The sequence below is a fragment of the Marmota marmota genome, unplaced genomic scaffold, assembly GCF_001458135.2.
Source record: "Marmota marmota marmota unplaced genomic scaffold, marMar, whole genome shotgun sequence".
Classification (NCBI taxonomy): domain Eukaryota; kingdom Metazoa; phylum Chordata; class Mammalia; order Rodentia; family Sciuridae; genus Marmota; species Marmota marmota.
In genome coordinates this window covers 22,426,705-22,440,646 of record NW_026000174.1, presented here as the reverse complement: position 1 = coordinate 22,440,646, position 13,942 = coordinate 22,426,705, and the positions used below count along the sequence as shown (strand labels likewise).

Genomic DNA, 13,942 nt, shown 5'->3' with positions numbered 1-13,942 from the left:
TCCATATGGGCTTCCCTAAATGAATATGGCTAGGTTAGAGGGGTTCTGGAAAGCCTTTATTTATTTTCTGCCAATCTTTGTGACACTTTGGCTCATGAGAGCTGTGAAGAAGTTATTCTTTCCTTTACTGGCCCATTATAGACGCTAGGATAGTCAGGTGGGACACAGTATGGCATGTTGTGAATTCCTAGTACATAATTCAGCCTGACTTTTCATGGGACTTGGCTGAAACCATTATCCAGTAGGGCATTTAGAAAATAAGTCAGGAATTATAGACATGGATATGCCTCTGCTCATTATAATTTTTTTTTTGCCAAAAAAAAGAAGGGATAGATTCATTGTTATTTTTTTAATTAAAAAAAAAAAGTGGTGTGCATGGTGGTGCATGCTTGTAATCCTAGCTGCTCAGGAAGCTGGAGCAGGAGGATTGCAAGTGTGAGACTAGCATCAGCAACTTGGTGAAATCCTGTCTCAACATAAAAAATAAAAAGGATTGGGGAGGTACTCAGTGGTTAGAGTACTTGCCCTGCATGTACAAGGTCCTGGCTTCAATCCACAGTACTGAAAAAAATCATGAAATCATATAAAAATTATATATAAATATTATAAAAGAAAATCTAAGCAATACAAAAAAAGCATTGAAATTTAATAGTAGGTGGACTTTGTTGATGGATTGCATTTAATTGTAGAAAAATTATTTGAAATATGGTATATTTTTGCTAACTAAGATCCAAAGCCTTTTTTTTAAGATTATGGAATGAGTAATGAAAACATTTTTATGACTGATTATAGACAACTTTGCCATGTTTAACCCTAATATGGCATGTGCAAATCGCTTTTGTAGGATAGGATGATCTTTGGTTTTTTTTTTTGTATGTGGTGCTAAGGATCGAACCCGGGCCACACGCATGCCAGGCGAGCGCGCTACAGCTTGAGCCATATCCCCAGCCCCTGTAGGATAGGATGAAAAGAGATTTTCCTTCTTATAGACATATAAGAGATATAATAACTAACTTTATTATGTGATTCCCCCCATTGCCACCATTTCTTGGCAGCTTGTTGAAAAGAGAGTGTTTGTTCCAAATTCCAAATTCTCCTAAAACTTTAGAGGATTTTTGACAAAGTTTTGAATTGTGTTTTAGTCTGCACTTTGGTTAAATAACCTTTTTCTCCCTTAAACTTGAAGCTCTTGATCTTCACAAATTAGGAGTGGGACCTTGACCAAATTATTTAACCTCCCTAAGTCTGTGTTTCTGTAAAATGGAGCTAATGATAACACTTTTAGGTTGTGTTGAGGGATAAATGAGATAATGTGTATAAAACTTTTGGTATGGTGTCAGATATATTCCAAGTACTAACAAGTATTAACTATTAGAAAGGCCACATGTATATGTGTGTGTGTGTGTGTGTGTGTGTCTCACTAAGTTGCCCAGGTTGGCCTCAAACTTATAATTCTCCTGCTTCAGATTTCTAAGGAGCTGGGATTACAGGCTCATGCAAACACACCCAGCTGGAAAGGCTTTTTTGATAGGTACAAGGATGATGTTTGACTAATATGTTAGGGAGCCAGATTTGGTACATTTTCTTAATATCCATGCACTACAATAAGCTATAAAGCCTTAACTAAAAACATCAGAAATACAATTAGCAGCATAGGTTTTTTTAAAATTTCCATTTTCTTTCACAGATTTTATTTATTATTATTATTTATTTACCCTAATTTGTTATACATGATGGCAGAAATGCAATTCATTTCATATTACATATAGAGCACAATTTTTCAAGTCACTGATTGTGCACAAAGTATTTTCACACCATTTTGTCTTCATATATGTACTTAGGGTAATCTATGTCATTCCTACCCCCTTTCACCATTTTTTCCCCTCCCTCCCCTTTGCGCTATCTAAAGTTCTCCATTCCTACCATGCTTCCCTCCCATCGCCATTATGAGTCATCATCCTCATGTCAAAGAAAACATTCAGCCTTTGGTTTTTTGGGATTGGCTTGCTTCACTTAGCATTATATTCTCCAACTTCATCCATTTACCTACAAATGCCATGATTTTATTCTCTTTCAATGCTGAGTAATGTACCATTGTGTATATATACCACAGTTTCCCTATCCATTCATCTACTGAAGGGCATCTAAGTTGGTTCCAAAATTTAGCTTTTGTGAATTGTACTTCTGTAATCATTGATATGGTTGTAGTATGCTATTTTTAAGTCCTTTGGGTATAAACTGATGAGTGGGATAGCTGGGTCAAATAGTGGTTCTATTCCAAGTTTTCCAAGGAATCTCCATACTGCTTTCCGGATTGGCTGCACCAATTTGCAGCCCACCAGCAATATATGAGTGTGGTCTTTTCCCCCACATCCTCGCCAACACTTATTGTTGTTTGTATTCTTGATAGCTACCATTATGACTGGAGTGAGATGAAATCTTAGAGTACTTTTGATTTGCATTTCTCTAATTGCTAGAGATGTTGAACATTTTTTCATATGTTTGTTGATTGATTGTATATCCTCTTCCAAGATGTGTCTGTTTAGTTCCCTGGACCATTTATTGATTGGGTTATTTGTTTTTTCTTTTGGGTATTAAGGTTTTTGAGTGCTTTATATATCCTAGAGGTTAGTGCTCTATCTGATGTGCTTGTGGTAAAGATTTGCTCCCATTCTGTAGGCTCTCTATTCACCTCAATGATTGTTTCTTTTTCTGAGAAGAAGCTTTTGAGTTTGAATCCATATCATTTATGGATTCATAAATGATATGGATTCTTGGTTTTAATTCTTGTGCTATAGGAGTCTTATTAAGAAAGTTGGGGCCTAATCTGACATGATAGAGACTTGGGCCTACCTTTTTTTCTATAGGCACAATGTCTCTGGTTTAATTCCTAGGTCCTTGATACACTTTGATTTGAGGTTTGTGCATGGTGAGAGATAGAGGTTTAATTTCATTTTGTTACATATGGATTTCCAATTTTCCCAGCACCATTTGTTGAAGAGTCTATCTTTTTTCCAATGTAGATTTTTGGTGCCTTTGTCAAATATAAGATAACTGTAGTTATATGGGTTAGACTCTGTGTTCTCTATTCTGTACCACTGGTCTACAGGTCTGTTTTGAAACCAATACCATGCTGTTTAGTTACTATTGCTCTGTAGTATAGTTTAAGGTCTAGAATAGTAATGTCACCAGCTTCACTCTTCTTATTAAGGATTGCTTTGACTGTTCTGGGTCTCTTATTTTTTCAGATGAATTTAATGATTGCTTTTTCTATTTCTAAAGGAATGCCTTTGGGATTTTGATTGGGATTGCATTGAATCTATATAGTGCTTTTAGTAGTATGGTCATTTTGACAATATTAATTCTTCCTATCCAAGAACAAGGTAGATCTTTCCATCTTCTAAGGTCTTCCTTAATTTCTTTCTTTAGCGTGTTGTAGTTTTCATTGTAGAGGTCTTTCACCTCTTTTGTTAAGTTTATTCCTAAGTATTTTAGGTTTTTTTTTTTTTTTGAGGCTATTGTAAATGGGTGGTTTTCCTAGTTTCCCTTTCAGCAGATTTGTCACTGATGTACAGAAATGCCTTTGATTTATGGGTGTTGATTTTATATCAAGCTACTTTGCTGAATTCATTTATTAGTTCTAGGAGATTTCTGATGGAATGTTTTGGGTCTTATAGGTATAGAATCATATCGTCTGCAAATAGTGATAATTTGAGTTCTTCTTTTCCTATCCGTATCCCTTTAATTTCTTTAGTCTGTCTGATTACTCTGACTAGAGGCTCAAGAACTATGTTAAATAGAAGTGGTGGCAGAGGGCATCTCTGTCTTGTTCCAGTTTTTAGAGGGAATGCTTTTAATTTTTCTCCATTTAGAATGATTTTGGCCTGGGGCTTAGCATAGATAGCCTTTACAATGTTGAGGTATGTTTCTGTTATCCAAAGTTTTTCTAGCATTTTGTACATGAAGGGATGCTGTATTTTATTAAATGCTTTCTCAGCATCTATTGAGATGATTATATGATTTTTATATGTTATATTGGTGTACTCATTTACCTCTAAGAATTTTTTAATCTCCTCCTTGATGTCTTTTGCAACCCATTGTTCATTCAGTAACATATTATTTAATCTCCAGGTGTTGGAGTAGCTTTTATTTTTTATTTTATCATTGATTTCTAATTTAATTCCATTGTGGTCTAATAGAATGCAGGGTAGTATCTCTACTTTTTTGTATTTACTAAGATTTGTTTTGTGGCATAACATATGGTTTGTTTTAGAGAAGGATGCATGTGCTGCTGAGAAGAAAGTATATTCACTCCTTGATGGATAATATACTGTATATATGTCAGTTAAGTCTAAATTATTGATTGTATTATTGAGTTCTGTAGTTTCTTTGTTTAGCTTTTGTTGAGAAGATCTATTTAGTGGTGAGGAGGTGTGTTAAGTCACCCAGAATTATTGTGTTGTGATCTATTTGACTCATAAACTTGACAAGAGTTTGATGAACGTAGGTGCTCCATTGTTTGGGCATAAATGTTTGTAACTGTTATGTCTTGTTGATGTTGTTCCCTTAAGCAGTATGAAGTGTCCATCTTTATCCCTATTCATTAACTTTGGCTTGAAGTCTACTTTATTTGATATGAGGATGGAAACCTCTGCTTGCTTATGTAGACCATGTGAATGATATATTTTATCCCAACCTTTCACCTTCAGTCTGTGGGTGTCCTTTCCTATGAGATGAGTCTCTTGAAGGCAACGTATTATTGGGTCTTTTTTTAAAAAAAAATCCAATCTATCAGCCTATGTCTTTTGATTGGTGAGTTTAAGCCATTAACATTTAGGGTTATTATTGAGATATGATTTGTATTACTGGTCATTTTTGTTTATTTTTTGTATTTAGCTTGACTTGGTTTCTCTTTTGGTTGGCTTTTCTTTTATTGTAGTTCTTCCCTTTGCAGATTTTTATTGTTGTTTTTCATTTCCTCCTCATGGAATATTTTGCCAAGAATGTTCTGTAGTGCAGGTTTTCTTGCTGTAAATTCTTTTATCTTTTGTTTATCATGAAAGGTTTTTATTTCATCATTTAATTTGAAGCTTAATTTTGTTGGATATGATTCTCGGTTGGCATACATTATCTTTTAGAGCTTGGTATATGTTGTTCCAGGATCTCCTACCTTTGAGAGTCTGGGTTGCAAAATCTGCTGAGATCCAAATTGGTCTTCCCTTATAGGTAATCTGATTTTTCTCTCTTGCGGCCTTTAAAATTCTATCCTTATTCTGTATGCTAGGCATTTTTATTATAATGTGTCTTGGTATAGATCTGTTGTAATTTTGTACATTTGGTATCCCATAGGCCTCTTATATTTGATTTTCCAATTCATTTTTTATGCTTGGGAAATTTTCAGATATTATTTCATTGAAGAGATTGTACATTCCTTTGGTTTGAATCTCTGAACATTCCTCTATCCCAATAAATCTTTTGATGGGGTTGCCTACCTATCCCATAATTCTTGGATAATCTGTTCATGGTTTCTTACCATCTTCACTGTGAGGTCAACTTTATTTTCAAGATTGTATATTTTGTCTTCGTTGTCTGAGGTTCTGTTTTCCAAGTGGTCTAGTCTGTTGGTGATGCTATCTATTGAGTTTTTTAATTGGCTTATTGTTTCTTTCATCTCAAGGATTTCTGTTTAGTTTTTTTTTTTTTTTCAGTATGTCTGTCTCTTTCTTGAAGTAATCTCTTGCAACCTGTATTTGGTCTCTTATCTCTTTGTTGGTTTGATCCATGGTTGCCTGAATTTGTTCTCTTATCTCTTTGTTGGAGTGATTGATTTTTGCCTATATCTGGTTACTTAGGTTGTTCTTTAATACCCAAATCATTTTAGTTATGTATATTCTGAACTTCTCCTCTGACATTTCACTTACTGCACTCACTACCTATGGATTCTCTTGTTGTAGTGTCTTGGTTTGGGGCACTTTCCTCCCTTGTTTTTTCATGGTCTCTGTGTGACTTCCTCTCTTGCAGTGTAGATATGAAGTATTACAGCTTCTGCCCTATTGTCTTACAGTGTCCCTATAGGTTACCAATACCTCACTTTTAAGGAAGAGATCAATATTTCAGCACTCAATGTACCCAACATATAGCTATATATCAGTTAGCTTCTATTTTTACATTTACAGTTTTGTCACTATAATTGGAAATGATGAGTTCAGTTATCTTCAACCATATAGTCAATAGATTTGCGTAATGGTTTACAGTTTCTGATGGTGGAAGTGGGGACTGGAGGGTTGGCTGAAATGTTTATGAGGTAGGATGTGAGAATATAGAGATATGAGATTATATGACTAGTGAGAGGAAATCATAGGAAGTTGGCTGTTAGTAGGAGAAACAAAAGGTAGGCAACCCCATGCAAGACTCCCTGTTACCTCAGCAACAGGACAACTGTTATCACCCCTAGTAGAGAAACCTCTGGCGCATCCAGGCCACAGGGACCTTGGTGACATGTTACCAGGTCCTTATTTTTGTCCCTTGATAGAAGAGGTGGTATCCCAGTTTCATGGTGGTGGCAGCCTCAGGCCTATGTGTATCTTGATGTTGTGTTGTGGAGACATGCTTTGGTCAATAAGGAACCCCAGCGTGGGTTAGCTCTGCCTCTAGAACTCTGGGCCGCGGTGGTGTGAGGCAAGCATGCTCTACCTCCCCAGCAGCATAGTTTATGAGTTTCCTTGTTGGTTATTCTTCTAGGAAGGATTTACAAGAGTTTACTCTTTGGAATGAATTCATTTTAGTACAAATATGAAGTAGGCCATAAGACTCTAGGAATTACTGTCCACCCACCCAACCAAGGGAGAGCTTTTCAGAGCACAGTTTCTGATTATGTTTCTCTTTTTTCAGTGGCTCCTTTTCCTGCAGAATAAAATCTAAATGCCTAGCATTTAGTAATGTTTGCAATCTACCTTTAATCTTCCTTTCTTCCTCTGCTCCCACAATTTAAAAAAAAAAAAGGTTTTTTTGTGTGGAATATTAAATCTAGGGATACTCTACCACTAAGCTACATCTCCAACCTTTTATATTTTTTATTTTGCAACAAGGTTTCACTAAGTTGCCCAGACTGAACTTGAACTTGTAACCTTCCTGCCTCAGCCCCTGGAGTCAATGGGATTACAGGTCCTAGTGTGTACTACCATGCCTGGCTCATGCATGAATCTTTATGACTTGCTCACCTTTCTACCTGAGGAGATTCTATCTATCCTTCAAGACCCAACATAAATGAGACCTCCTCTAGGAAGGCTTCCCAGATACCACCAATCAGTATTAGTAATTCTCACCTCTGTTTTTTCTAGACCTAAGTTCAATGAGTGATTTTTGCCTTTATACTCTTCTGATAGCCCTGTGAAATAAGGAGATCCAAATTTTTTTTTTTATATCACTTCAACAACATCAACTGTCTCTGCTACAAAAATAATTAGGACCCTTGTTATTCCTGCCCCAAGGAGCTCATGGCCTTGTAAATGCCCCCAGTGGGTGGTAGGGACCGTGGTAGAGAGGCATGCATGGGAACCAGAGGCAGGGCCCACTGTGTTTGGGGGAATGTGTGGTGAACATCGTTTATTTACCTTCATCTCTAGCACTCACGTTATCCTTCCTCAGCCTCTGTCCCTCACTGACCAGATTGTTTCCCCCTTTGGCTAGTCAGTTGCAGGGCTGGGACATATTATGATGGAGCACAAGAACGCTGCATTTTATGTCCAAATGGAACCTTCCAAAATGAGGAAGGACAGATCACTTGTCAACCATGCCCAAGACCAGAAAATCTTGGGTCCTTAAAGACCCCAGAAGCTTGGAATGTGTCTGAATGTGGAGGTAAGGATGCTGTCTGTCTCTTCTTACTCCTCCAGTCTCCAATGTCATTATCTAAACTAAGGCACAGTGGCATCTCAAGGATTTTGGATGACGAACACTGGACCTTAGGCTTCCTATGAGTAAGGACTATGTTGGGTTGGTTTGGTTCTCCAGTGCTTGGGTCAGAACCTGATGCTGTGCCAATGCTCACATGAGCAAGTGAATGAAGATGGCATAGAATACACTGGTAGAAAATCATCAATGTTGCAATTGTTTGCTTTATTCACCCTAAATACATGTACCTGAGATCCAAGTAGTTCCAGTTCATAAGGAATGTTTGAAAGTGTTCAAGTGGAGAAGACTTTTTTTTCCAGCTTTGATCTCAAATTCAGAGATTTTTTAAAAAAATGTTGTTGTTGTTGTTGATGTACTTTTATTTTACTTGTGTATTTATATGCTGTGCTGTGAGTCTAACCCATTGCCTCACACATGCTAGGCAAGGGCTAAGCTATGACCCCAACCCTCAGGGTTTTTTAATTTAAAACAAATATATCCTTCTGGTTGTTTTGCTAAAACTGGAAGCTCCTTTCTGAAAAGTTTTAAATCATCTCTTACAAAATGTTAACTTTGAAGCCAAGCTTGGTTAGTTTCTGTGATCTACTTTCCCATTTATTTTATTATTAAACATCTTCCTTTTGTTAAATGGGAGGAAGGCTGGCTATATGGACCTGTGTAGGCTCCAGTGGAAGATGTGATCTGGATGGTGGTTTCTAACTGATAGACCCAGCAGAGTGCAGGGGCCCCTGTAATGCCTTGTGGTTCTCCATCCAGTGACTCCCAGATACAGCATTAGTTCCCATCCAAATGACTCCAAACTCAACTATAGGGATGTTTCTTTTCTTTTCTTTTCTCTCTCTCCTTCCTCCCTCCCTCCCTCCCTCCCTCCCTTCCTTCCTTCCTTCCTTCCTTCCGATTGAATTCAGGGGCACTCAACCACTGAGCCACATCCCCAACCCTAGTTTGTATTTTATTTGAGACAGGGTCTCACAGAGTTGCTTAGTGCCTCATCGTTGCAGAGGCTGGATTTGACTNAACTAAATCCAAACTATCCAGTCCACATGGACAGAGGGACCCAAGGGCATTTACTTTAAGCAATGATTTCTCTTTTTTTCCCCAAGGTTAGGACAATAAACACAATCATTAACACACATACACACACACACACACACACACACACACAAATCCTAAAGAACATGTTTCTTAGGAATAAGTTTGTCATTGGCAAGATGCTATAAAAATCTGTTGTCTCTTGTATTCTTAATCACTTCTCCTCTGTTGATTTTAATGGTTTTGTTTTTAACCATAAATTGTAGATATAATAGCATTTTAAAAATGTACAACCAGGGCTTGGGATATAGCTCAGTTGGTAGAGTGCTTGCCTTGCATGCACAAGGCCCTGGGTTCAATCTCCAGCACCAAAAAGTAAGCAAGTAAGTAAATAAATAAATAAATGCACAACCAAGGGAAGAGTCTGGATGCTGTCAGACCTCGATCCTGACTCCAAATCCTCCACTTCTTGGCTGTGTGAAGTGACACAGTGACTTGAAGAATCACTGTGATAGGACCATATCATGAATAATTCATATCATATATTTAGCATAATGCTTAGCAATGGTAAGCATTCAATAAATGTTATATATTTTTATTAATAATACTTTTCTTATTGCTATAAATGTATCTTTTTTCTTTTGGTACCAGGGATTGAAGTCAGTGCTTAACCACTGAGCCTCATCCCCAGCCTTTCTATATTTAATTTTGAGATAAGGTCTTGCTAAGTTGCTTAGTGCCTCATCGTTGCAGAGGCTGGATTTGACTCATGATCCTCCTATCTCAGCTTCCTGAAGTGCTGGGATTTTAGACGTGTGCCACCACTCCTCGCTACAGGGATGTTTCTGAGTTAAACATCAGATCTTTTAATTGAGTGTATGATCCCTCCCATATCTTTGATTTGTTGTGAAACTTCAGAACTAATTGCAAGGGTGATAAGAGGCAGCTTCTGGGCATCAGGTCATCCTTATATGTGACCTTATTAAGATATATTTATAAGCTAGGTATGGTGGTGCATGTCTGTAATCCCAGAAGCTCAGGAGGCTGAGGCAGGAGGATCACAAATTCAAAGCCAGCCTCAGCAACTTAGTGAGGCCCTAAGCAACTTAGCAAGACCTTATCTCAAAATTAAATATAGAAAGGCTGGGGATGAGGCTCAGTGGTTAAGCACTGACTTCAATCCCTGGTACCAAAAGAAAAAAGATACATTTATAGCAATAAGAAAAGTATTATTAATAAAAATATATAACATTTATTGAATGCTTACCATTGCTAAGCATTATGCTAAATATATGATATGAATTATTCATGATATGGTCCTATCACAGTGATTCTTCAAGTCACTGTGTCACTTCACACAGCCAAGAAGTGGAGGATTTGGAGTCAGGATCGAGGTCTGACAGCATCCAGACTCTTCCCTTGGTTGTGCATTTATTTATTTATTTACTTACTTGCTTACTTTTTGGTGCTGGAGATTGAACCCAGGGCCTTGTGCATGCAAGGCAAGCACTCTACCAACTGAGCTATATCCCAAGCCCTGGTTGTACATTTTTAAAATGCTATTATATCTACAATTTATGGTTAAAAACAAAACCATTAAAATCAACAGAGGAGAAGTGATTAAGAATACAAGAGACAACAGATTTTTATAGCATCTTGCCAATGACAAACTTATTCCTAAGAAACATGTTCTTTAGGATTTGTGTGTGTGTGTGTGTGTGTGTGTGTGTATGTGTGTTAATGATTGTGTTTATTGTCCTAACCTTGGGGAAAAAAAGAGAAATCATTGCTTAAAGTAAATGCCCTTGGGTCCCTCTGTCCATGTGGACTGGATAGTTTGGATTTAGTTGACTCATTGAGGTAGGAAAGGACACACCTCAATGCAAGGAGATGTAACTTTGTAAATATAATTGGTAAGCGGGAGATTCTTCGAGTCACTGTGTCACTAAGATGTGATCCACTGGATGAGGGTGTAGTATTTCTGGGTCCAATTGCCATATTGATTCCAGAGTAAAGATATCTCCCTCTCTTTCCCTCTTTCTCTGGTGACTCCTGCTTGGGGTCCCTGGGCAGTGTGTAGGCCTAAGTCTGAGACATGCTCAGTCCTTTCCTATATTTTAGAAGCAGCTGCTGTTTGACTCTTGGTTCTCATCTTGTTGTGCAGCCCTGTGCGTAAACACCAGGCACTCACCAGTCACCTCCTTGGGGTGGCAGGGCAGGGCTGACTCTGCTTCTCTCACTCAGGTAGGCGCTGAGGTCAGCAAAGGGTAACAGGCCTGACCAGAGTCAGATCTTATAGAAGAGAGGTGGGAATGGCCTGCCTAGGAGCCTTCCTTATCTAGGGCCATTGGTCCCCCCAGGTCTGTGCCAACCTGGAGAATATTCTGCGGATGGCTTTAAACCTTGCCAGCTCTGTGCCCTAGGCACATTCCAGCCTGAAGCTGGCCGAACTTCTTGCTTCCCCTGTGGAGGAGGGCTCCCCACCAAACATCTGGGAGCAACTTCCTTCCAGGACTGTGAAACCAGAGGTGAGTATTTGCTTTCCCCTAGAATTGAATTTCCTTTTTGAGTACTCTGGGAGTCTGGTGAAGGTTCCATTGAACCCAGCCCAGAGGTTCCCTGTGTGGTGCTTAATAACCAAGGGTTCAGTCCCTGTGCAGGAAGTGCTAGAACTCCCTGGACCGGGTCTCTCCACAGCCATCTTGGCTTCTTAGGACAGGGCTGACCAGGGATGGATCAGAGAGACATGAGCAGGTTTTGAACACGGGCTTCCTTGGTTCCATCCTCCAGCCCTCTTCCACCTCAGTGCCCTGGCCTAGAGCTCCCCTACCCCAGTACAGGTCCTATCCCTTCTCCAGAACCCCACTTCCACTGTCTCTTCCCAGGGGACCAAGCCTCAGCCCAGCCTCAGTCTATATCCTTGATACCCACAACCATTGTGCCTGAAGATGTCAGCTGCCACTGACTGCAAGAGCCACACACTCTCTGAAGACATGCACAGCTTGCTCCTTCATGTTTTCTCAGTGTCACGAGTCCTACCCAAACCCACTGTTTGAGTGTTCATTAACCCCAGATTGATAGGAAAGCACTTCTTCATTTGGGCATAAAAACTTATTTCACAAACTTTGAAACCTTTCATGTTGCATTAATAAAAATACAGTCTTCTTGTTTTCATTTTCTTCACCCTTTCCTCACAGTTCAGTGTTCACCTGGACATTTCTACAACACTACCACTCACCGATGTATTCGCTGCCCAGCAGGGACATACCAGCCCGAATTCGGAAAAAATAACTGTATTTCTTGTCCAGGAAACACTACAACGGACTTTGATGGCTCCACAAACATTACCCAATGTAAAAGTAGGTCTCTCTCTAAGGCTTCTGTGGTCCTGATCAAGAGGGAAAGTGTCTGGGTCCAGCCTTAGAGGAGGGTAGGGTAAAGTGGCCAGGGTTCCCAGGTTCATTCAGAACCTTGTCTGTTTTTACCCCAGCTCACAGCTATGCAGATAAGCACTGAGGGAAGGCGGGACTACAGTCTCCTCAGCTGTTAAAATGGAGATAATAGCTTTGACCTGGAGGTACTCTCCTTGTTTTTGTATGTGAGGTGCTGGAGATTGAACCCTGACCCTTGTGCATGCTAAGCACACACTCTGCCACTAAGCTCCACCACAGCCCCTACTTACCTCTGCTGACCCTGGATGCTTCCCCAGGCACACTCACAGCTGGATTTGCCCTGATTCCCCCCAACCCAGGGCATAGTTTCAGTGGGTCCTGCCCAGCGTGCACTGTTCAAGGGTGTGTTGTGTGCCAGGCATCCTGCTGAATAAATCAGCTGGGCCAGCCCTGCCAGGAGCCAGGCTGTGTGTCTGCAAAGGAAGGAGCAACCCACTAGTCTGGAGAGATGAGGCAAGGTCTCTGGAGGGTATGGAAGGTTTTGATGGAGATAGTGGACAGAGCAGGAAAGAGCATCTTACTGAAGACCCACTGAGGAGAAGCACAGACCCAGGAAAGTGAAAAGGCCTCTGGAAAGAGACCCTGGGCCTGAGCACAGAAGAGTTGGCACACCAAGTGTGCCTAGTTAAGGAGCTTAACTTGTATTTTACAGCAATGAGGGGGCAAACATTTAAGGACTTGCTGCGTCAGGTTTTCCTCCTCCCCACCTTAATCATTACATACAATTCTCTAGTAAAGGCCAAAAGTTAAGCTCAACTAATGTTGTATCTTTTTTTTAATATATTTTTTTAGTTGTAGGTGGACACATACCTTTGTTTTATTTTTATGTGATGCTGAGGATTAAACCCAGTGCCTCACATGTGCCAGGAGAGCGCTCTACCACTGAGCTACAGCCCCAGCCCCCTAGTGTTGTATCTTTAAGATAGCAATTGAGGGGAGCAAGGAGGACTCCCCAGAATAGAGTAATTTGGGATGGAGAAGGGCAGTGAAACATTTGAATTTTTGGGGTACTGAGGATTGAACTCAGGGGCACTCAGCCACCGGAGCCACATCCCCAGCCCTATTTTGTATTTTATTTAGAGACAGGGTCTCAATGAGTTGTTTAGCTCCTCACTTTTGCTGAGATTGGCTTTGAACTCACTATTCTCCCATCTCAGCCTCCCAAATCACTGGGATTACAAGTGTGCACCACCCCACCCAGCTGAAGTTCTTTTAACATCTTTATAAGCAGCCATCAAGGTTCCTCTTAAATACCTGCTGCCACAGGAAGCTCACTCTCTTTCATGATCTTCTAGCCTATTGGTAAATGAGACTTTGGCAAAGTTCACAGAGTTAGGAAATTTCCTTATCTTCCCACTCCCTGGCCTTTGTTGGCCCTTAGGACCACGTGACACAGTTCCTCAGGTAGCCATTCAAGCCTGAAGGCTGTGTTTTTCCTAATAATAACAACTCTCTATTATAATTAGAGAAGAAGAAAGTAATCCCTTCTCTCTCTCTCTCTCTCTCTCTCTCTCTCTCTCTCTCTCTCTCTCCCCCTCTCCCTC

General features: G+C 39.8%; 1 protein-coding gene across 1 annotated transcript in view; it reads left to right on the top strand.

Moving 5' to 3' along the window:
* Positions 1 to 13,942, top strand: part of Scube2 (signal peptide, CUB domain and EGF like domain containing 2) — a 77,926-nt gene that overhangs the window by 53,064 nt on the left and 10,920 nt on the right. Inside the window, exons 18-20 of the mRNA XM_015504393.2 lie at positions 7,690 to 7,860; positions 11,307 to 11,474; positions 12,144 to 12,305. Coding sequence (XP_015359879.1) covers positions 7,690 to 7,860; positions 11,307 to 11,474; positions 12,144 to 12,305 — 501 coding nt within the window. The remainder of the gene's footprint in view (positions 1 to 7,689; positions 7,861 to 11,306; positions 11,475 to 12,143; positions 12,306 to 13,942) is intronic.